The sequence below is a fragment of the Bicyclus anynana genome, chromosome 1 (assembly GCF_947172395.1).
Source record: "Bicyclus anynana chromosome 1, ilBicAnyn1.1, whole genome shotgun sequence".
NCBI classification, from domain to species: domain Eukaryota; kingdom Metazoa; phylum Arthropoda; class Insecta; order Lepidoptera; family Nymphalidae; genus Bicyclus; species Bicyclus anynana.
The window spans coordinates 17,691,391-17,713,718 of NC_069083.1; the positions used below are offsets into that span (position 1 = coordinate 17,691,391).

Below are 22,328 nucleotides of genomic sequence, written 5' to 3' on the forward strand. Positions count from 1 at the left end.
GCATGTTTTCGATACATCTCAAAGGGCAATGATTTCGATGAAAGCTTCCAGTTGGTTCGACTCTTTTAGATTTTTTATGGTCAAACTTACAGTTCTTGTAAGAGTTTGCGGCGTGTGCGGTCTCTTTACTGGCACGTCTCTATACTCGTAGATGTTGTCTCTGGAGCGCGTCGCGTTGTCTATGCCGCTCTCCTCTAGCTCGGGCACTATGAATATGTCGCCGTTGTAGTAGCGATCACTTTCTCTGTAGATAATAAATATTATAAATTATTATTTGTTTTTCTTCTATTATAATCTTTTGCTTCTATTATTATAAGGATTTGTTTATTTACAAAAGGAATCCAGTTTAGATGGATTTTACAAGATGGAGATCCTGGGTTCAATCCCTGGCTGGGCCGATTGAGGTTTTCTTAATCGGTTCAGGTCTGGCTGGTGGGAGGCTTCGGCCGTGGCTAGTCACCCTACTGGCAAAGACGCCAAGCGATTTTGCGTTTCGGTATGCTGTCGCATAGAAACCGAAAGGGGTGTGGATTTTCCTTCTCCTAACAATATAGCCTGCTTCCATCTTAGATTGCATTGTCACTTACTATCAGGTGAGATTGTAGTCAACTTGTAAAAAAAAGAATAAAAGAAAGGATCTCCGTTAACAATCAACCTTAAGGATTGTGCTTAAGGTTGAATTTGCAAATGCGACTACTTGAATTGAGTGCCAAGAAGTGGATGTTTTTTGGTTGCTGATAGTGCATCTACTTTTTAATAGGAGATCGATGCTAATAGCTTAATTGAGGTCAATGTTTAGTACACAGAGTAAAAATAATTCAAACATTTAAGCAATTCCAAAGGAATACAAGTACAATAACGAATATAACATAAAAATAAACCAAGAACAGTCGAAAAGCAAAAACTACCAAGCGACAATTTGGTCTAAAATGACAAGAAAACTCATATTATATCTAACAATAGTTAGTTATGCTACTGTCATGTAAAGGGAATCTCAATAGCTAAACGGTAAGAGCGGTCAGACTCATCACCGGGGTGGTGGTTCGATCCCCGCCCGTGGGTCTATTGTCGTACCCACTCCTAACACAGTCTTTCTCGACTAGTTGCAGGGGATTTGAATATTGGTCATATTTAGAAGATATGGCATATATTATTATTTTTTTTAAAAAAAGGAGGGCGATTGCAGCATGAGTGCTACAATCGCTAATTACGTGCAGTGGCATACAATATTTTTTCTGAAAGTTAATAGACTAATAACTGGTGTGTTGTATGTTGTTGTAATCTTTAAATAATATTAGGTTTGTAGGTTCTCTGCCTATCCTAAAACATTGAAAAGCTTCTCCTAATTGTCGCTTGGAAATTCTTTTTTTTATTTTAGTAAAGCAAATAAAGCTATAATTGGCATGCATTTAAAACCATATAAATATATAGAAAATAATATAAACTTCACCTACGTGGTCGGTACCATTTTCCACTTTGGAGGTATCGCCCTGTTTCAGAACAATTATTGCATGGTTAGTATTAAAACAAATTTAACATTCATGAAAACCAGTTAGTGAAACGCGTCACACGTGTTAGTTTTTACAGAAAATACCAAAATGTATTTGTTATTTGTCGCAGAGTTAGTAATGTAAAACTGTTAGTATTAACAAGCAAAAATTTCAACAATAAATATTAATCTATACTAATATTATAAAGCTGCAGAGTTTGTTTGTTTGTTTGATTGAACGCGCTAATCTCAGGAACTACTGGTCCGATTTGAAAAATTCTTTCAGTGTTAGATAACCCATTTATCGAGAAGGCTATAGGCTATATATTATCCCCATATTCCTAAGGGAACGGGAACCACGCGGGTGAAACCGCGCGGCATCAGCTAGTCTATCACAAATTCAATTATTATCAACTTATTTTTCTACCCTTTTCGATTTCGATTGAAGCGATTTAAATTTAGTTTTTTTTTGGATTAAAGGTGACTTATACGCGAGTGTTCTTAGACATGTTTGATGAAAATCGGTGTAATTAATAATTTCATGACATTGGAGGGTTTTCATAATTTTCAATTTTATGTTATAAGCATTGACCTTGAAAAGGACGCACAATCATGTAGAAAATTTCACTTAAAAACTGGCCAATTTTGCTTTTACAGTTTTAGTAAAGAAAATCATACCTAAAGGCCTTTAAATATAGTCCAATATTCAATAAAATCCCAAATTCAGAGCATATTAAACCTTAAGGATTGAGTTTATGGTTGAATTTGCAAACGCGACTACTTGAATTGAGTGCCAAGAAGTTGTGTTTGGCACTCATTGAGTGGGGACGTTTTTCGGTCGCTGATTGTGCATCCACTTTTTAATATGAGGTCGATGATTAAAAGGTGACTTATGTGTGAAAATCGGTTGAGCCGTTTAAAAGTTGTGGGGGGTGAAAGTGGGAAAGAGTAATCGAATATCTGCAAATATACGCGTACTGAAAGAGACTTGATCGAGAGTGTAATTAATAATTTCAAGACATTCAAGGGTTTTTCAAAAATTTCAATTTTATGTTATTAGTTAGTTTATTAGTTGTTGTTGCTTACAATCAAACGATTAATTTAACCAAGTAAATGCCAGTTAATATGGAAGCAATAATGGTGAGTTACCTCTTGGCGTTCCTCCACAACATACAGGCGACCACCAACAGCACGATGAGCAGGAGGCAAGCGCTCGACACCGACCAAAACGCGATCTGCAGAGGTTGCTGGGGCTCCCACCAGAACTTAAAAAAATACAATATTGAGTATATACGAGTATCCAAAGCTGCTCTAATAGGATCTTGCGAAATTTGGATAGGTATACTTGAAATTTTCTTAGATGTCAATTTTAAACAACAATAATGGCTGACTATGAACCAAAGACAATCAGTAGGTTTGAGAAGTTAACCGCGGGCATCGTAACGATATCAAGTAGGTATCGTTATATCTGAAATAACTAAACTAAAATATCCGTTACTATACGTCATCTTAAAAAACGAATACGTTCCATATTCGTTTCGTTTTCCAACTTTTCAGTTGTGTGCATTTTAGGAAATTAAATATCATTTTAAGAATATATACACCAAGGAGAAGAAGTGAATCATGAAATACATGAAAATGTTGGATATAGTAATAATAATAATAATAATATAGCCTTTATTTCCAAGTACATAAATTACAAAAATTTTACAGTTTACATTTTTAAAAATTACAAAAGATACAAAAGTTACAAAAGTTAAAAAACATTAACATTTCATTTCATTTTGTTGGATATAGTAGCGACATTATTTCCGCATACGAATATTTTTGAAATAAAGTCAGTGGCAATTTATAATGGAAATTTTTAATTTTTAAATTGTTGAAGAAAACAATTGAGAAAAACAAAAAAGCGACAAAAATATTTTTCTATTCAATTAAAGATTATTATTTCTTTCTTTTTTTACCTTGGTTATACACCACTAGTCCAAATGACTATGTAGAACATAATTGGAATTAATGTACACTTACCGTCTGTCTCTAATTATAATTCGTAACATTTTTCTAGCTCTAGAACCTACTAAATTTATTACCGCATAATGTCATATATTCAAAAACCTTTGTACTAAAGTTTCGGCCCCTTGTACATCACTATCTCTCAAACTTCTTTATATAATATCCTAATAACTCTGACTATCACGATTTACGTATACCAGAAAAATAAAAATCTCACCATGTTGCGAAACAAAAGTAATAAATTTTTTTCCATTAGTATTTCAAATCTTTTATTTATTTTTCTGATCCAGCAATCATAATATTCAAGTCGTATTTGTGTATTGTTTTCTTTATTCTTAATTTAAAAATTTTGCAAGTGGTTGAAGAATCGGTTTATCGGTTTTTTAATAATTTTTGATCGTGCTATATAATTACAAACATTCGGGAGCACTCGCGCCGCGATCGGTTAAGCTCGGTTTAGGATGAGTTAACTGCGAGCAAAAAGTGCCACATTGTCGCTTCCATGCTCACAGTGAGGTCGTGTCAATGTTTGTTCCATATCATCATTACTTATTTGTTTCGTTTGCAATTGTTAGTCTTGTTATTTATTTGTTGTTTGGTTGTTATATTATTGCTGATTGCTGAGTAGTGTATGACTAACAATAATATAACTAACCGAAAATTCCGACTTTCAGATGGGTGGATTTTAGGTTGAATTTCATATGGATTGATTTATTTATTAGGTATATTAAAAATATAAAAAAAAAAATATTATGAAAAGATACAACCGACTTCAAAATGTTAACGTACCCACGAAACTAAAAAGGGAAAGATAACATTATTATATTTTCTACTTATTGATCATTTTGAAGTCGCTGCCAAGCCCGTCTGATGTTGACTTAAGTCGTTACTGAAAAAAACACATGACAGACAAAAATAATGTCTGAGAAACAAAAATCTTTACGATAGGGTACACCTTGAATTAATAGATTGAAACACTGGCTTGACAGAAAACTTTTTTTAATTTCGTGGGTACGTTAATATTTTGAAGTCGGTTGTATATATTTTTTTAAATTATTATTTGTTTTTTCTCAATTAGGTCCTTCAACTATTTTAAAATTAAAAATCTCCATTTAAAATTGCCACTGACTTTATGAAAAAATATTCGTATGCGGAAATAATGTCGCTGCTATGTCCAACGTTTTCATGTATGTAGATTTACTTCTTCTCCATGGAGTATAATATATTCTTTGGTGCTGTGTTAATAAAGATACACATTTATTTTATTTATAAGCCACAAAGGACACAAATATTAAAATTAAAAAATATGTACATAATTATCGACAAATTATAATTTCATGTATCTTTCCCGTCTCTTCAATTCATAGACAATCTAGCATTACGAAATGTCAAATTCGCAACATTTTCGTTAATCTGTAGAAATAAAACTTGTTGTGATTTCGTTTTTAGTGAAATAAATGTGATATAATAGTTAATTACAAGCAGTTTTTATGTAATTCGCGGTGTGCGCGTTAAATGAAGTGATGTGTATATAAATGATTTAGTTTAAACGGACCGTTTGTGAGAAATATGTGAATGTCGTGACGACGGATCTTTGTTTACCTTTTTTGCCATGTAAGGAAAAAAATACTATAGGGAGAACAACACGAGCAGAGAAGGGGAATGTTGATCGATTGTCAAGGAATTCCTTAACCCTACATCCAGTAGTCACAAGTTCAGGACTCTGCTCGCAGTTTTTCTCTCTACCACGGGATGGACCCGGCACCTGCACCGTGAATCCATGGAATGCTAAGATATGCGTCTCACTTATTTATTTGAACATCACAAAACAAGAAAACAAACAATCCGCAAAAAGTGGAATTATCGCTTCCTAGAGATTTCTTCCAATGCGCCTAACAAGCAACCAAACGTGGTAGACAAAAGTCAAACAATAGTGGCGCGAATGGACGAAAGAGATGGAACTGGACTGGTCTACCGCCATTGGTCGACTGTTTTGCCTATTTTTCGTCACTATATATGTCTTTAGTCGCATGCTAGGCCTATATGCAATACAAGAACAAGTGAATGTTCGTTTCTACAAAATAGAGCTGCAGATGATTTAAGATGCGAATCTGGATTATTAGATATTTAAATTTTCAATACCGTGGATAGTATATCAAGTAATTGCAAAATTACTTTCCTCAGCTGAAATTGAATTTTGCATTTGACATTCAATTGAAAATTATTGCAAAAATTTTACATTTCTAGATAGTTTGTTGTGCTGTGTGCTGTACACGAAGAAACTTGCTCGAGTACGGGGAGACGTATAAATTATGTATTGTTTTTTTATTATTCAAAATATATTAACTATATCTAATTGTTCTAAACTTATTAATCGAATTTATTTTCATTAATTTAAGAACAAGTTAACTATAATTATTATTAGGTGTGAAATGACTATCGATTTATACCCTCATTTTTTAATTTGTTTGTTGGTAAACAGTACTCCTCGAGTATGGCTTTAGTATAGGTATATGTATTCGAATTATTTAAATATATAATCTTCGATATTTATTCAAATGGTCTAATAACGATGTCTGTATTACCTCAGTGATAGGCCGATACGTAGGCAGCATCCTCCCTATGACGGTGGGCAGGTACACGGTCCAGAAGGCGAGCTCCGTCTGCCGGTAGTTGAGCAGCACGCTGGAGTTGAAGGTGGTGTTCAGGTTGAGGTACCGCAGCTGGCCGGCTTCAGCCATCTCGAAGTGGATGCCGAGGATGCGGGAACGGGTTGGGTTGCTGAAAAATGTTATTGCAATGCTTTACACAATTGTAGCCCCAATAGCACAATGGTAACAGACTCGGACTCATCACCTAGAAGGCGTGGTGTTATCCCGGCCTGCTGGATTCTAGTCGTACCCACTCTTAACAAAATCTTTTCTGATAACGAGGAATGGGAACATAGGTCATATTAAAAAAAAAGTCACGATATTACGCTAAACTACGTAGCCTACGTAATACCCTGTGACTTAAAGCCCCGCCCCTTCGCCATGTTCGTCTATCCGTCCGCGGATAGCCCAAAGAGCTGTGATAGCCCAGTGGATATGACCTCTGCCTCTGATTCCCGAGGGTGTGGGTTCGAATACGGAGCATGCACCTCCAACTTTTCAATTGTGTGCATTTTAAGAAATTAAGTATCACGTGTCTCAAACGGTGAAGGAAAAACATCGTGAGGAAACCGGCATACCAGAGAATTTTCTTAATTCTCTGCGTGTGTGAAGTCCGCCAATCCACATTAGCCGAATATGGGTTGATAATGAGGATGATGAAAGAGAATGATAATAGTGACTGTACAGTAGATTAAAATTAAGAGTTGTAATCAATCAAAAAACAATAGTGTTTAAGTCTACATTGGTGACATAAAACTATAGCACCCTAACATTGCGCGTGACTTGAGACACTCTTGACCAGTTTTTATATAGTAGATCATCATCATCATCATCATCAGGTGCCCTCTTCAAACTGAAGTTTGGGGGTCAGATGGAGAAAACTTTTCCGATCACTTGACATAATTTTCAGCTGGCTGTAGTTACTCTTGGTCCACTCCTTAATATCGCCCACCCATTTACGTCGCTGTCGTCCTTGTGCCCTTTTTCCGACTATCTTGCCTTCTAGGATCAACCTAAGAAACTCGTAGAGGGGTCCTCTTTGCAGATGTCCGAAAAATGCAACCTTCCGCCTCATTATAGTTTTCATAAGCTCGCGTTTGCAGTTTGCTCTGTCCAGCACTTGAGCATTTGAGACAAAGTACAAATATAGTAGATAAAATGGGTATATTACTAGTAAGTAATCTTTAAAATATAGATACATTCAAATTTGACTCACCCAAACCTCGCAAAATCAGTATAGGCCTTCATAAAGAAGTGGCTCATGTTCCTATCGTTAGGGGTCCAGGCTTGTCTATCGATCCTGTGCCTCCGGGGAAAGAACTCCTGGTCCATGAACGGTGCTCCGGAGAGGAAGAAATGTTCCGTGTCATGCGCATACTGGCGCCACTCAGGCCAGAGGAAGGCTTCTACGGTCGTGTTGAGCACGTACATATAAACTGGGACGTTCTGTTCTAGTAGTTGCTTCACTATTTTATCTGTAGGTGCCCGGTACAGGAAGTCTGATAGGAACTGTAAGTTGCAAATTAAATGTAATTAATACATGAATAAATAAAAAGCCTTTATTTAAACAACGCTTCAAATCTAGATTTTCAAATTTTATCCTCAAACAAATTAGCTGAAAATTTGTATTGGCAATGTAAAATCATTTACTATATAGAGTATGACTGAGTCTTTAAGATGGCGGATTATAAATGAATAACATTTTTGGCCTGAATACCACAAGATACTTTTATGGTACTCCAAATGTTACATAAATATATACATACTCAAATGTGCTCCTTGTGGCACTCCAAATTTCACATAAGCTTTAGATTTTATTTTCTTATAAGCGTATAAAAACTCTGTCGCCGATAACTTTCTTACGATTGGTTGTTTTCGCAAGTGTCAAGGCGAAGCATGACTGGGTTGGCTAGTTATATCATAGTCGATTAGATCCCCTGTCGTACTCCAAACTTTACGAAAATCTTTGGATATACTATTTCATAGTCAAATAAAGCTCATAAGGAATACTTATAATTACGAAAAGTTTCAGATATACTTATTTCATAGTAAAAACCACAGGGGACTACCCTGTGGTACTCCAAATTTCACATAAGCTTTAGATGAGTTTCACGTAGCACTTCAAATTTTAAATTAATGTTAGATTTACTATTATTATACATACTCTACTATAAGTCTCCTACGGTCTTTCTGCGAATTTTACCCATGCTTTCGGTACAAATCAGCACCCCATGGACTTTTAGGTCGAACCAGTGCTCGTTTAGCGCTTGGGGTTCGTTTTTACAGATGTCACATAAGCTTTCGATACCCTATCACATACTCAGCACTGGGGTTCGTTTCTACAGATTTCACCTAAGCTTTCGATACTGTATCATACACTCACATGCACGTACTGGTCCCGTATGGCGCTCACGTTGTGCGGCTCCGGGTGGTAGGTGTACATGTAGCGGATGGCCTGGTACACGCCGCGCGGGTTCAGCGTGTAGTTGTACCTCAGCACGAACTCCTGCACCTTCTGGTCGAACCAGCGCTCGTCGATCATGAAGTTTGGCGCTAGGGATTCGTTTCTATCTGCAATTGATATTAGAAGTAAATTTTTGTCCTAGTTATCAGCATTTTTAAAATTGGTTTGATCTTGATTGTGGCTTCATCAAACTGCTCTTTATGTGTAGTTCACTTATTAATCTCATTGCCTATATTGTTTATTTTAAAATTTTTTGCTTTACAACTCTTAGTACAGTCATTTGGTAATTTTACCAGAAACATATTTCGAGAGTTTTGAGGATGAGTAAATTTAAAGATTTTGAGTTGCTACTCGTATCTTCGAATTATTTCTGTGACATCACCAAACTTAAGGTACTATCTCTGACTCTTGACACTCGAACAATGATACTTCGTCGATCCCTACGTTTTTCTAATCCATACTAATATTATAAATGCGAAAGTCTGTCTGTCTGTTACCTTTTCACGGCTAAATGGCTGAACTGACCAAGATGAATTTTGGTATAATAGTAAATGGGACCTCGGAGCAAAACATAGGGTACTTTTTGACCCTAAAATGAAAATAGTGTTGAAAGTTTGTATGGAAAGTCCTTCATATTAGAGTTACAGTTCATAAAAATATAATGTGATTCAAGGAATTTTAAAATTCAATTCCTAAAATGGTGAAATGGGGGTTGAAAGTTTACATTGAAGTCGCGGGCCTCCGGTAGTTTATCTATAATTTAGAAAAACGTGGAGATAAACGAAGTGTGATTGCCCGCAATCTAAATACTCACACAACACATAAGCAGCTTCCTGAGTGGTGACTCCAGTCATGTATCTGAATGCAGGGTTGAACTGTCTCCGTGCTATCAACTCCTCAGGCATGCTGGACAGGAAGTGCCAGTCCCTCTCCCTCCAACCCTCGTACCACTCATCCCCGGGGAACGTAAAGTTGTTCTCTAGCACCGGCCCCCAAGGAATGAATCCAACATTGGGCTGAAATTAATAATTTTCAATGTTGTGTCAAATAACAAAGAGATGTTTAATGATATGATAGTACTTGGGCTTTGGTCGTAACATGTCTAAGTGGTTTAAAGATTATACCAGTATCAATACATTATGATGTGTAAGACATTTTTAAACTAAACGTTATTTTATCTGATCGCGTAGAAAAGGGGAAATGGCCATCCCGGCCCAGACCTACCCTAACCACCCAGCAGTTTACTTATATTATTTAAAAAAAATCTTGATAATTCTACTTTAGTAATGAAATCATTACTTTATCAAAAAAGTTTGCTACGTTTCACGACATTTTTAATTCATCTTAAATTTGTCCACAACAGGGACAAGCTAAGATCGTTGACATGAAATCGTTGAATACAGCCTGAGTTTTACGACTTTTTTTGAAGACTTATACTCCATATACTTTTATACAGGGGTATAAAAGTGGGTTCCCTGGGCCGGCGTTGTATGGGACGGTGGTCATTTAGGTTTTATATATCATATAGGTTTTAATGATAAACAAACTTAATTTCAAAGTCAATTTTTACATTTAATCATGTATTAAAGTATTTGAAACAATATATTAGTGTGAGGTCATTGTCGTGTTCTTGAAAATCTATTCTAGTCTAAAAGATTTACAAGCTTTAAAAAATGAAATACACACCTCAAACTCCGCATTCCCTAATTCATAGAAACTTCTCCCTTGGCTCAAACAATTGACCAGTCTCCACGAGGAATCTATGGGACAACCCAGCAGCCTCCCAAACACTAGAGACGTGTTCTGTACCCTGTATTTGTCTTCTATAAGTGCCCAGTCGGCTAATGCTGAACCACTCTGAAAGAAAGATAAACATTAATTATTATTATTTTTTTTTATTGTAGGAGGAAATCCTCATGGATGACATCTAGGTATACTGGATGACGATGTGCCCTACGGACTAAAACCTCCTACATTCGCAGACCTCAATTAATCTCACTCTCTCTATATATAGTAATATTATAAATGCGAAAGTAAGTCTGTCTGTCTGTCTGTCTGTCTGTTACGTTTTCACGGCTAAACGGCTGAACCGATCAAGATGAATTTTGGTATTATGATAAATGGGACCTTACACTGTACAGTAGGAATGAAATATTAAAATGTATTAATTTAGATAGTATAAACGTTTATTATTTTTTTTTATTCTTTACAAGTTAGCCCTAGACTACAATCTCACCTGATGGTAAGTGATGTGATGTACAGTCTAAGATGGAAGCGGGCTAACTTGTTAGGAGGAGGATGAAAATCCACACCCCTTTTGGTTTCTACACGGCATCGTACCGGAACGCTAAATCGCTTGGCGGTACGTCTTTGCCGGTAGGGTGGTAACTAGCCACGGCCGAAGCCTCCCACCAGCCAGACCTGGACAAAAGAAAATCTCAATCGGCCCAGCCGGGGATCGAACCCAGGACCTCCGTCTTGTAAATCCACCGCGCATACCACTGCACCACGAGCCCGTCAAAAATTAGCCTCCTAATAAAATTTACATCAAATGAAAAAAAATCATTGTTACATTTTCAGGACTCATTTTCTTTATTTCTGTAAGTCGAAGAATTTGGGTCAAATCTGCCACATTAGGCTCCAGCCTACTTAGCTTACTGGTAAATCCAGCACTGATGGATTTATTCTCTGTGTCTGTCTCATTGTCTATGGTCTAACCTGTGCGATGACACTGGTGACGATATCCCTGGTCTGAGGGGCCACAGCCAGCAAGCCAGCCGAAGCGGCACCTGCGCCGGGTCCGAACAGCGTGATGGAGCCCGGGTCTCCGTTGAACCGCACGATATTGTCCCGCACCCAGCGGAGAGCCATCGCCTGGTCCAGGATACCATAGTTGCCCGGGGAGTTCTCATCCCCAGTTGATAGGAAACCTGGAAGGGAGTATTAGTTATTGACAGGAAGTCTGAAAGTATCCATGACACTAAATAAATTAAATAAATCTATGAAATAAACTTTATAACTTTAAAGATGTCTATAATCATAGATACCGACGGTTTAAGAAGGAAGTTAGTGGTGGTGGTACACTACTTCCTTGGCTGAGAATTAGCACTGCAAATAGGTATAGGAAGAAAGATAATTCAATATTTCATAGTCACAATCACAGGTCCCTAAGACCCACACATATGTTTAACACTAGACCAATGAGTTGAAAAAAGGGTGTAAAACTACACCATCATCATTATCAGCCCACTGCTGAGCTCGAGTCTCCGCTCAAAATGAGAGGGGTTAGGCCAATAGTCCACCACACTGGCCTAATGCGAATTGGCAGACTTCACACACGCAGAGAATTAAGAAAATTCTCTGATAAGCAGGTTTCCTCACGACTTTCCCTCACTGTTTGAGACACGTGATATTTAATTTTTTTAAATGCACTTATCTGAAATGTTGGAGATGCATGCCCCAGATTCGAACCCACATCCTCCAGAATCGGAGGCAGAGGTCAATTCACTCTAGGCTATCACGGCAGGCTATCTGTGGCGCAGTGGCAGTGGATATGTCAGGTGGGAGGTTACCACCCTACTGGCAAAGACGTTAGGCGATTTAGCGTTCCAGTACGATGTCGCGTAGAAACAGAAATGGGTGAAGATTATCATCCTATGCCTAACAAGTTAGTCTGCTTCCATCTTACCATCAGGTGAGATTGCAGTCAAGGGCTAACGCTAACCTGCAAATAATAAAAAAATCTTACCCAAAGCACCAAGTCTGTAGTTCAAGGAGACCACAACGACATCGTAGAAGGCAGCCATAATGTGTGCGGGGAAGAGGTTGGACGCTCCAGAAGCGAACTGGCCGCCGTGTATGTACACCATCACTGGGTACTTCTGAGCCGTGGCGCCCGCCTCCGTCTGAAAATTAACAGTGATTTTATAGTAAAATAATTCTTTATCGTTCTACTAGATTGAAAAAAAACGTATTCTTTCGAGATGTAATTACATGCAAAGTAATCACTTCCTTTAGTTTTTAAATATATGTCTGACAACGGACCAAAACGCCTGTCGGCTATGTCGGTCTATATTTCAACTGTTTCATGATGTCACTATAGCAAATCCCTTACAAAGATTGAAAAAAATAGTACTACACGAAACTAATATGATTTGAGTCAACTACCCAATTGACTGACCAAGCAGATCTACCTGATGGTAAGTGAAACACAATAAGCAGAGCTCTTTAAATTTGCAGGATATGAAAGAAACACTACCAGTAAGTATAGTTATTGCTTTTATTAATGACAAGTTAATACTTGATTTATGTTCGAGTGTATTGTGATTTCGTAATCGAAAATCGGAGAAGAATAAAGTATCTTTGAAAAACGAATGTGTCTACAACTTGTTCAGCTGCTGCATCTTTTGGATGTTTTGCAGAGGAAGGTTAAACATCCAAAAATCAAAGATGCAGCAATGAAACTAGCTGCAGTTGGATGCAATCTCTTTGACGTTTCGAACATCGTGTGTAAAGCTGCAGAATAAAAGATTTAGGTATCCTACGCAGGTGCGTGGATGAGTGCGCGCTATAATAGTATATAAGAGTCCTCACCATACCTTATTTCGGAGACTTTTTAAAGATTGCATTTGACTACACCAAGATCAAATCTCGATTGGTTTTAATAGTCTTTTTAAAAATTAAAAAAAAAAAAAATGTAAACAAATAAATAAGAGAAATAGAAATGTTTTTTAATATACAGTAATATTATCATCATCATTATCAACCCATATTCGGCTCACTGCAGAGCTCGAGTCTCCTCTCAGAATTAGAGGGGTTAGGCCAATAGGATTGGTAGACTTCACACACGCAGATAATTAAGAAAATTCTCTGGTATGCAGGTTTCCTCACGATGTTTTCCTTCACCGATTGAGACACGTGATATTTAATTTCTTAAAATGTACACAAAGTTGGAGGTGCATGCCCCGGCTATCACGGCTATTTATTTATACAATCCTATAACTTTATAGCTACGAACCCAGAGTAAAACATGCATAGTGCACATTGAATAATTAAAATATAGAGTAATACAATAAATCGTCATGCACATTGTGCATTTGCATTGCAAGGGCATTATCAAGGTTTTCCAACAAATTCTAGATTTAGAGCAGGTGGTTCAACGAGAAAAATTAAATAAAAACTAATCTTATTGACATTAATCATTATAAAATATAAAAAATTCTTCTTATATTTTACAAAAATTATAGTTATTTATGTTTCAATCCCAAATGCTTTTAGATTTTATTCCCAACTAACTAACTAACTAACTTTTAGTTTATGGATTGTAGGTAGATTAGGGTTGCCCACATTTCTTGAGAAAAATATAGTATTTTTCAAATTAAGCCATAAAAAATATAGTACGCTCAAAGAAAATATAGCATTTTACGAAATAAGCGATAAAACATGTTTGTTTTTCTAAAAATTATATTTATTTACACTTTCTGTATTTTTCAAAAATTTTTGGTGTAAGTAAATAAGAGAAAAAATATGTTTTTTTTTGAAACCGAAAGGGGTGTGGATCTTCATTCTCCCCATAACAAGTAAGCCCGCATCTTAGATTGTATCATTACTTGATATGGTCAAGGGCTAACTAGTAAATAAAAAAAAAAATAAACGTACTCATAAATATGGTTATTACAGTTGCTTCACTAAAAATGACTCACGTCAAACGACAAATCATCCTCTAATTGCTACCTTATGCTTGTGCATCAAGGGCAATGATATTTTACACTAGAGATAGCTAACTAACACTAGCGCATCAAAATTGGCGGACAAATGTGGAAAATTGACTTAATTTCATTTAACCGCTTATTAAACAACGAACGTTATTTAAACAAATAATACGTAAATATCGTCTACAATGTCAATAATAATAATAATAATAATTTATTTGCTAAAACATGGGTAACAACAGATACAATAAATACAATGGTCCAAACATGTTTTGCCACGAATTAGGCGTGCAAATATTTTAAAAATAAGTAATTTAATTTAAATGTTCCAATTATTATAACATGCTGCATGTTTATTTGATTGAAAATAAAATAAAATTTACAATAATTATACCTGAAATTCTTAAGTAATGAAAATAATAAAATATTTAATTTATGTGTATGTCAAATTGTAAAATATAATAAATTAATTTTAATTGATTTTAATTTAAAATAGTCATTTAATTCGTAAATAATATATGTTATGTGTAAAAACTATATATATGCATAAATATATAATGTAAAACTAAATTCGGATCACTTTTTGCGGTGGTTTTGTAAGGACGTAGTAACCTATCTATAGTATAAAATTAACATTGATCTATGGTACATAGATGCAGTATGCGTGACGTCATTAATAAGGTACGGCGAGAGTTAATTGGTCCAATTTGGGCAGCGCGCCGCGTGCGACCGCATCGCTGTCACGTAATGATTCAATCTAGCGCGCCTAACGAACTACTTGCACCGAACCCAATTACTGGAAACTTATGGTTCAATTAATTTAACCATGTATTTGGGAGTTAATGAATCACACATTGTATACAAAGTTAATGTCAAAAGATTATAAATATAATTTTTTTTATAGAGGATATTATTAAGATAGATTTGATTGTATATAATATGTTTGTTTGTTTGCATTGAATAGGCTCTGAAACTTGAATAAAAAATAAAGTTTTAAAACTGTAACCCGACTACGTTAAAAAGGGTCTAAATTTAAAAAGAGTGAAACAAGACAATAATTTAGATAGAAATTGTTATCGCAGCGTTGCAACAACTTGCAGCATGGACGGCTTCTGTGTGCTTGTGGCGTTAGAGCCGTCCACATCTCTTGTTGTGTAATTCTTTATGGGTTACTTGGGATAGGCGGGGAGAGTGACTTGAGTGGAAAAGGGGAGTGTTTATTAACAGTCAAACAATCCTTTGACCCTACACACAACATTTACAAGTGCGTGACTTCACACAAGGTCATTCTCTGCCATTCTACGGTCTTATTTTGGTTACAGTTTGATTTGTTAATTTAGTTGTCCTGACAAATGTTGTGAATCATAACCTTTGTTCGACATTAGTTTTCTTATTTTTGTAATCACTTCTGAGTCTGCTAAACAATCGAGAAATGCAAATTAATGTACATAAGTGGCCAAGGTAGAGACGTGGTCGCAAAAGAAATAAATAAATGTCGTCCTATGTCGGCGGCGGAATTGTCCTAGCCCTCTTTCGCCCCAACGCAACGAAAGAGATATTGATATTTCCGGATGCGCCCTTATTGCTTGATATAGTCTATTTTTCTTTACGAGATATGTCCGAGGATCTCCTCATTGGAGAAACTCCAAGCATAACTCACTCCATCGCCCTTTGAATCATCTACCGAAACACAGCATGGCTGTTTGACGGTAGAAATTGGTCTCCACGATACAGATCAATCTAGTGTGGAGACCACAGGCAATGTTATGGTTTTTTGTATATATTTTTGGTCAATAAAGATTTTATTTTATTTATTTATTATTAAATATTCAGAAGTATGGCAGTAGTACTTCTCTGGTTGATATTTGATTCAAAAATATATTTATGTCCCATATAAATAAATATAGTTATGTCCCAGTCCACCATCATTATCTGCCAGCCAGGGTGCTGCCGAGGGTGTTTCAAACTCACATTGGGCGAGAAGATGTTCAAGTAGAGGCAGTCCTCGTCCATGTCGCGGATGCCCTTGGTGGCGCCGGTGAAGCGCACGGGCTGGGGGCACGCGGGGCCCCAGTCCACCGCCTGCATGAGCTGCCAACCGGGGTGCTGCCGAGGGGGCTGCAACAAAACGTAAAGAAAATTAATTGTCTGTCTGTAATTTCAAAATTACTATGTTTTCTCAAGTACATAAATAGTTATTTGATATGATCCTAAAACAAAATCAAACTATTTTAAAATTATCATCTGTCTGTCTGTCTATTTTTCTGGGCTAATCTCTGTAATGGTGTAACGGCTGAATTGATTTAAATGCGACTTTTACTGGTATATTGAGTTTATTGAGCAACATAATAGGCTACTTTTTATTCCATTCCATAAAATTGCATGCTATCTAAAGGTGAAGCGTGGCATAATTATGGCCATATGTTCCAAGCCATAATGATAAGAAGAAAGAAAAAAGAGAAGCAAAAGAGCTAAAGATAATATCAGGGAGGTCAATGTGAAGAACTGCCTAGTGTTTCCGTGCTGATCAGGGAGTAAAAGGGGTATTTTTAGTCCCTGTAAGTCGGATATGCCCTACCGACTTACCAGAAGTCTAGAGGGTTTATTTCATGCCTGACATAAAATTTATGAATTTCATGATAAATGACGTATGTTTAGAAAAACAAAAGTTGAATGTAAACCTACCTTAAATCTCCCTTCAATAACAGGTGGCCTTGCATATGGTATACCCAGGAACACAGACACTTCTCCCTGTATCCTCTCCACAGGTGACAGCCAGGGTCTATACCCTGATGCTGGGTCTGGGTTGTCATATAGATACACCTGCAAATAAATTGTATTGTTTATTATCTAACAAACTTTAGGTCAACTTACTCCTACCTGAAAAAACAATTATTTACTGATTTAAAACAATTTTTTAATTGAATTTCAATAAAATCTTAAAAGTAAACTTGATTTATCATTTTTGTATAACTTGGTTAAATGTCAAAAAACCTCAATTTGATTGATAACAGCTAATGTCTATCTGCCTATCTAATAGAAAATTAGTTTCATATAAATCTGAGGCATAGAGCAAACAGGCAGACAGACACACTGGATTTTATTTTATAGTATACTAGCGGACGCCCGCGACTTCGTCCGCGTAAAAATTTATGTAAACTCTAACCTTACCCTGCTCGTAAACCTACCAAACCCTACCCTACCCTACCCCTACTTTACTCCTACCCTACCGCTAACGCTAACCCTACCCTCCCCCCACCTTACCCCTACCCTAACCCTACCCGTAACCTATCCATACCCTATCCTACCCTACCCCTACCCTACCTTACCCTACCCTACCCCTATCCTACTCCTCCCCTACCTTACACATTCCATATCCTTCCCCTACCTCTACCTTGCCCCTACCCTACACTACACCTACCTTATCCGTATCCTACCCTGCCCTACCCTACACTTTCCCTAAGTGACCCCTACCCTACCTCTATCCTACCCCTTCCCTACCCCTATCCTATCCCTACCCTCAGCCAAATTGGTCCAGCCTTTTGTGCGTGGTGCAATGACCAAAAGACTATAATTTCCCAAGCGACTTCTATGCTCATACTATAAAGAGGTAAAGTTTATGTGGTTATCGGGGGTAATCTCTGGATCTACTGGACCGATTTTAAAAATTCTTTTACCAATAGAAAGCTACATTATTTGCAAGTGTCATAGGCTATGTTTGGTCCTTATATTCACACGGGAAGGGGAACCACGTAATTGAAACCGCGGGGCGTCATATAGCGGCATTTCTGCGACTTTCAGAAATTTTGTATTATCTCCGAAACTGTATAACTAATTAACATACTGTAAAGGGCAAATCTTATCTCTATAATATCCTTGTGATTATTAAATAATTTATTTTGATAAGGATTTAAGTTTAGTTGTGTAAATAATGACGTAAACCTTAGTTTAAAATTTAAATAATTTATTAAAGTACTAAAGGTACTATATCTGCTAAAATATAAAAGATAGATATATGGTGTCGCGGACTTTTATGTAGAATTTTTCAAAATGCCTCCATACATTTATTTCAGTTATACGCAATGGTTGAGGCAGCACATGCGAATAAGTAAGTTTTTCGGTCCGACCTGTAAGAGAAAACCCGCGATAACTCAGTAGTTATATATGACAGAAATATAAAATGTAGCCTATAGCACTCCCCGATAACGTAGCTTTCTACTGGTGAAAGAATTTTTAAAATCGGACCAGTAGTTCCGAAGATTACCCCATTTCAAAGAATTGTTACAAACTCACAAACTTTACCTCTTTATAATATTAGTATAGACTAGCTGGCTCAGCTAACATGTCTTATCATTATTACAAAATTGCTACCCTACCTCTGCCCTATCCCATGTTACTTCTAATTCTTCTGTTACTTCTAAACAAAGTTTCATGATGATCGGTTGAGTAGTTTTTGTGTGAAAGAGTAACAAACATCCCTACTTTCACATTTATAATTTAAGTATAGATATAAAAATGTATAGATTATCCTTACCTTAAATCCCTGCACTTGGCCAAAGTTAGTATTAACAAATACATCCCTCTTCAACTGGCGAGAGTCCCTTCTCTCCCGTCCTTGTAGATCCTCTCTCCAACCACCCAACACTCCAGGAAATAGAGCATCAGGATTGTTTGAATCTCTGTTCTGTAGGTGAAAATAATAATAATAGCCAATTTTCTAATATTATTAAAAGTAAGTCTTAACATTCCATTGATTTGTGCAGGTAATAGCAGATTTTCTGCTATTATTAAAAGTAAGAGGAATATCCTTACATTCCATTGATTTGTGCGTCTGTTCATCTTAATATATAAATGCGAAAGGTCATTTCAAACCACTTGATGTACAAAAATTAAATTTGGCAGGGGGGTAGTTTACAGTTAGTAGATGTTCTCATTTTGCAATAAGGTTGTATTAAGAAGATCTAAGGGCTGACAAAGTTGCGGGCATCCGCTAGCCTAAATATATAAAGTGAAATTTTTCTATACACAAAATCTCAAAAACCACTAGACACGCAAAGATGAAATTTGGCAGGGAGTTCATTTAAATTTAGTAGATCTTTCCTAAGAACAGAGTTTGCAACAAGGCCGGATCAAAGAGGTAAAAGGGTAGAGGAAATTGCAAGTGTCTGCTAGAGTATTGATTAGACTCTTAAAGTCCTTGACTGATTTGGCCCGCCCACATAATATACTTTGGTTTGCTAATCTTTTGGTCTATATTGACTATTGATCTCTTACATGTTTACTTGTTACAGATTTTGTCCTTCAGACTAACTAAAATAGACCTCTCCTTAACAGAATGACTTGTTTGTGCATAAGACTACAGTGTCCATGTTTTAGTTAAAATAATAACTCAAAATATTTTACTTACAGTATTATATTTAAATTGGTCGTCCAATGGATTTGTGACAATAGGATTGTATGGGAACCCGCCAGGTTGATTTATATTAGGATTATATGGGTTATATCTTGATGGGTCTGTGCCATATCTCCTATTATTGTACACATAGGTTCTGTAGTCACTGTCACCAGGTTTAGGGAGCCTGGAATCTCGAGGTCTGTCTTGTTGTGAATTATAGTAATCTCCGTTGTACTGTCCGTTGTACAGATCTTTGTTAGACTGAGATTTCACATTTGCACATATAAACAATGTTAGTAGCACTTTAGTAATCATTTTCACGCGATTAATTCACGGTCCAATAGGAAAATATTCGTGAATCACATGTTAGTATTCTTATTGTTTTAAGTCAATGAATTAACACTGGTGAATTAAACAATGCATTATATTACGAGACCTTAAATTTTATTACGTTTTTACACTCAAATATTTAAATTTCGAACGAAAACTTTAGTAAAACGAAGTGCAGTTTTCTGACAAAAGCTTTTACCGAAATGACGTTTCATAAATTTATATAGAAGTGATAAATACTTGATATCTAGGACACTAACAAAGTATGCGAGTCTTATCTGGTTATCGTTGTAATAATCACTGAATTATCAGAAACAATGTGTGACAACGCCCACAACAATCACAGATTTGTTTTCATTTTCGACTTTTCGTTGTTTCGAAATCGCTATGAATGAAGTTAGCGACAAATGCTAACTTTGCTGTTTGACAGATCTTTGTTTGAGTTTGTTTTGAAATTATTACTTTATTTTTACCTTTCTCGTGAATTAAAATATCTTTACAAATTAAAAACATTGTAATCTTTTACTTGTTGCATTTCATAATATTTTATTTCTTACTTCAGGTAGAAATAAACAAGTGTAGTTCTATGACTTGGCTATTAAGTGTTTCTGAACGCTATCCGATACTATAATAACATGACGTAGTCTATGGTTTATAGGCTATAGGGATGAAACGATACCATTGAGGTATCGATACTTTTACTCGATACTGTATCGGTCGTCAAGTATCGGCTCTTACTCGATATCAGTTGAAAAGTATCGATACTTACTCGTATCGAATCGTTTTTGGATGAGTAAAAACCGTAACATGTACTGGTATTCTTTATTGTTAAGTACATTTATGAAAAAAGCCTGTCTTTGTAGTGCTTCGCAAAAATATTAATTTTTCCAAACGTTTCCCAGTTAAATTTAAGCGAAGTGGCGGGTGTTGACATAGACAAACAAGTTTGCCAACTACACAAACAAAACTAAGGCTGCCTTCAAAAATTTCAATTTAAGATATGCAATTTTCAATTATCAATGTTAAAACAAAATAGTGACATTGGTTTACTGATATGAGTACTTTTGAGCGATACCTACTCGATTCTTAATTTCAAATTATCGATACTAAAAGTACTTGGTATCGGAGCAAAAGTATCGAGTACATACTTGTATTTACTCGTATCGTTTCATCCCTAGGCTAGGAGCAAATCAATTCGTATTACTTCGTGAACAGTAGACACCATTTATACAGATTTTAAAAAGGCATTCGATAAAGTACCTCATGCTCTTCTAGTTGAAAAATTAAAGTATTATGGGTTCTCAGGTTCGGTATTGCAATGGTTATCGTCATATTTGAACGAACGAACATTTTACGTAGTTATTAATGGTTTTAGCTCCTCGATAAACAAAATAACGTCAGGTATACCTCAAGGATCGCATCTAGGCCCGATTTTGTTTAATATATTTGTAAACGACGTTGTACTATGCTTTGAACAGTCCAAACCATATTTATATGCCGATGACCTAAAGATATCAAAAACAATTTGTTCAATGGCCGATTCAGTTCTACTGCAGAGTGATCTAAATAGACTTATAAATTGGTGCAAATCTAATGGCATGCAACTTAACCTTAATAAATGTCTTCATATTAAATTCACTCGTAAAGTCAATATATTTCAAACACAATATAAATTAGATGGTAATAGTCTCAAGGAAGTTGACGTTATAAGAGATTTAGGAGTTATGTTTGACAGAAAATTAACCTTTTTGAACCATATAGAAAGTGTGATAAAGAAAGCGTCTAAATTACTGGGATTTGTTATGCGCCAAGGTCGATCTTTCAAAGAACCTAAAACTAAAATGATTCTTTATAATAGTCTTGTGCGTAGTCATTTGGAGTACTGTAGTATTGTTTGGCGTCCACATTACGCTACCCACCATTTAAGGCTAGAACGTGTGCAAAAAAGATTTATGTGGCATCTATCATACTCATCAAAAATTCATAAAACAGTAGTTTCATATAGGAAAAGGCTCAAGTATTTTAAAATGATAACCCTCGAACAAAGACGGGATTTGTTAGACCTTATATTCTTATATAAACTGCTAAGAAATAAGTTAGACTGCCCTGAGTTATTAGGTAAAATAAATTTTAGAGTGCCATATAGATATCCGCGTTCTGCTATTACTCCACTTTTTCCACCTCACACCAGGACAGTTTTCGGCGCCAACTCCATCTTCCCTCGGCTATGTAAACTGTATAATAAGCTTAGTGGTTCACTGGATGTCAATTCAAA

The 22,328-nt window shown here is 36.1% G+C and overlaps 1 protein-coding gene across 2 annotated transcripts in view; it reads right to left on the reverse strand.

The window, feature by feature from the left end:
* LOC112056765 (cholinesterase) overlaps window positions 1–20,459 on the reverse strand; it is a 24,825-nt gene extending 4,366 nt beyond the window's left edge. The window contains exons 1-13 of one of the 2 annotated variants that reach the window (XM_052882218.1): window positions 19,736–20,459; window positions 18,863–19,012; window positions 17,014–17,151; window positions 16,300–16,446; window positions 12,366–12,522; window positions 11,336–11,547; window positions 10,304–10,474; window positions 9,432–9,633; window positions 8,537–8,724; window positions 7,370–7,662; window positions 6,088–6,283; window positions 2,639–2,754; window positions 91–244 (exon numbers count right to left, since the gene is read on the reverse strand). In XM_052882218.1, coding sequence (XP_052738178.1) covers window positions 91–244; window positions 2,639–2,754; window positions 6,088–6,283; window positions 7,370–7,662; window positions 8,537–8,724; window positions 9,432–9,633; window positions 10,304–10,474; window positions 11,336–11,547; window positions 12,366–12,522; window positions 16,300–16,446; window positions 17,014–17,151; window positions 18,863–19,012; window positions 19,736–20,038 — 2,427 coding nt within the window. In that variant the 5' untranslated portion in view covers window positions 20,039–20,459. Of the gene's footprint in view, window positions 1–90; window positions 245–1,435; window positions 1,491–2,638; window positions 2,755–6,087; window positions 6,284–7,369; window positions 7,663–8,536; window positions 8,725–9,431; window positions 9,634–10,303; window positions 10,475–11,335; window positions 11,548–12,365; window positions 12,523–16,299; window positions 16,447–17,013; window positions 17,152–18,862; window positions 19,013–19,735 lie in introns of those variants that run through there. The other variant, XM_052882220.1, reaches the window with a different exon arrangement.
* Between the last annotated feature and the right edge of the window lie 1,869 nt (window positions 20,460–22,328).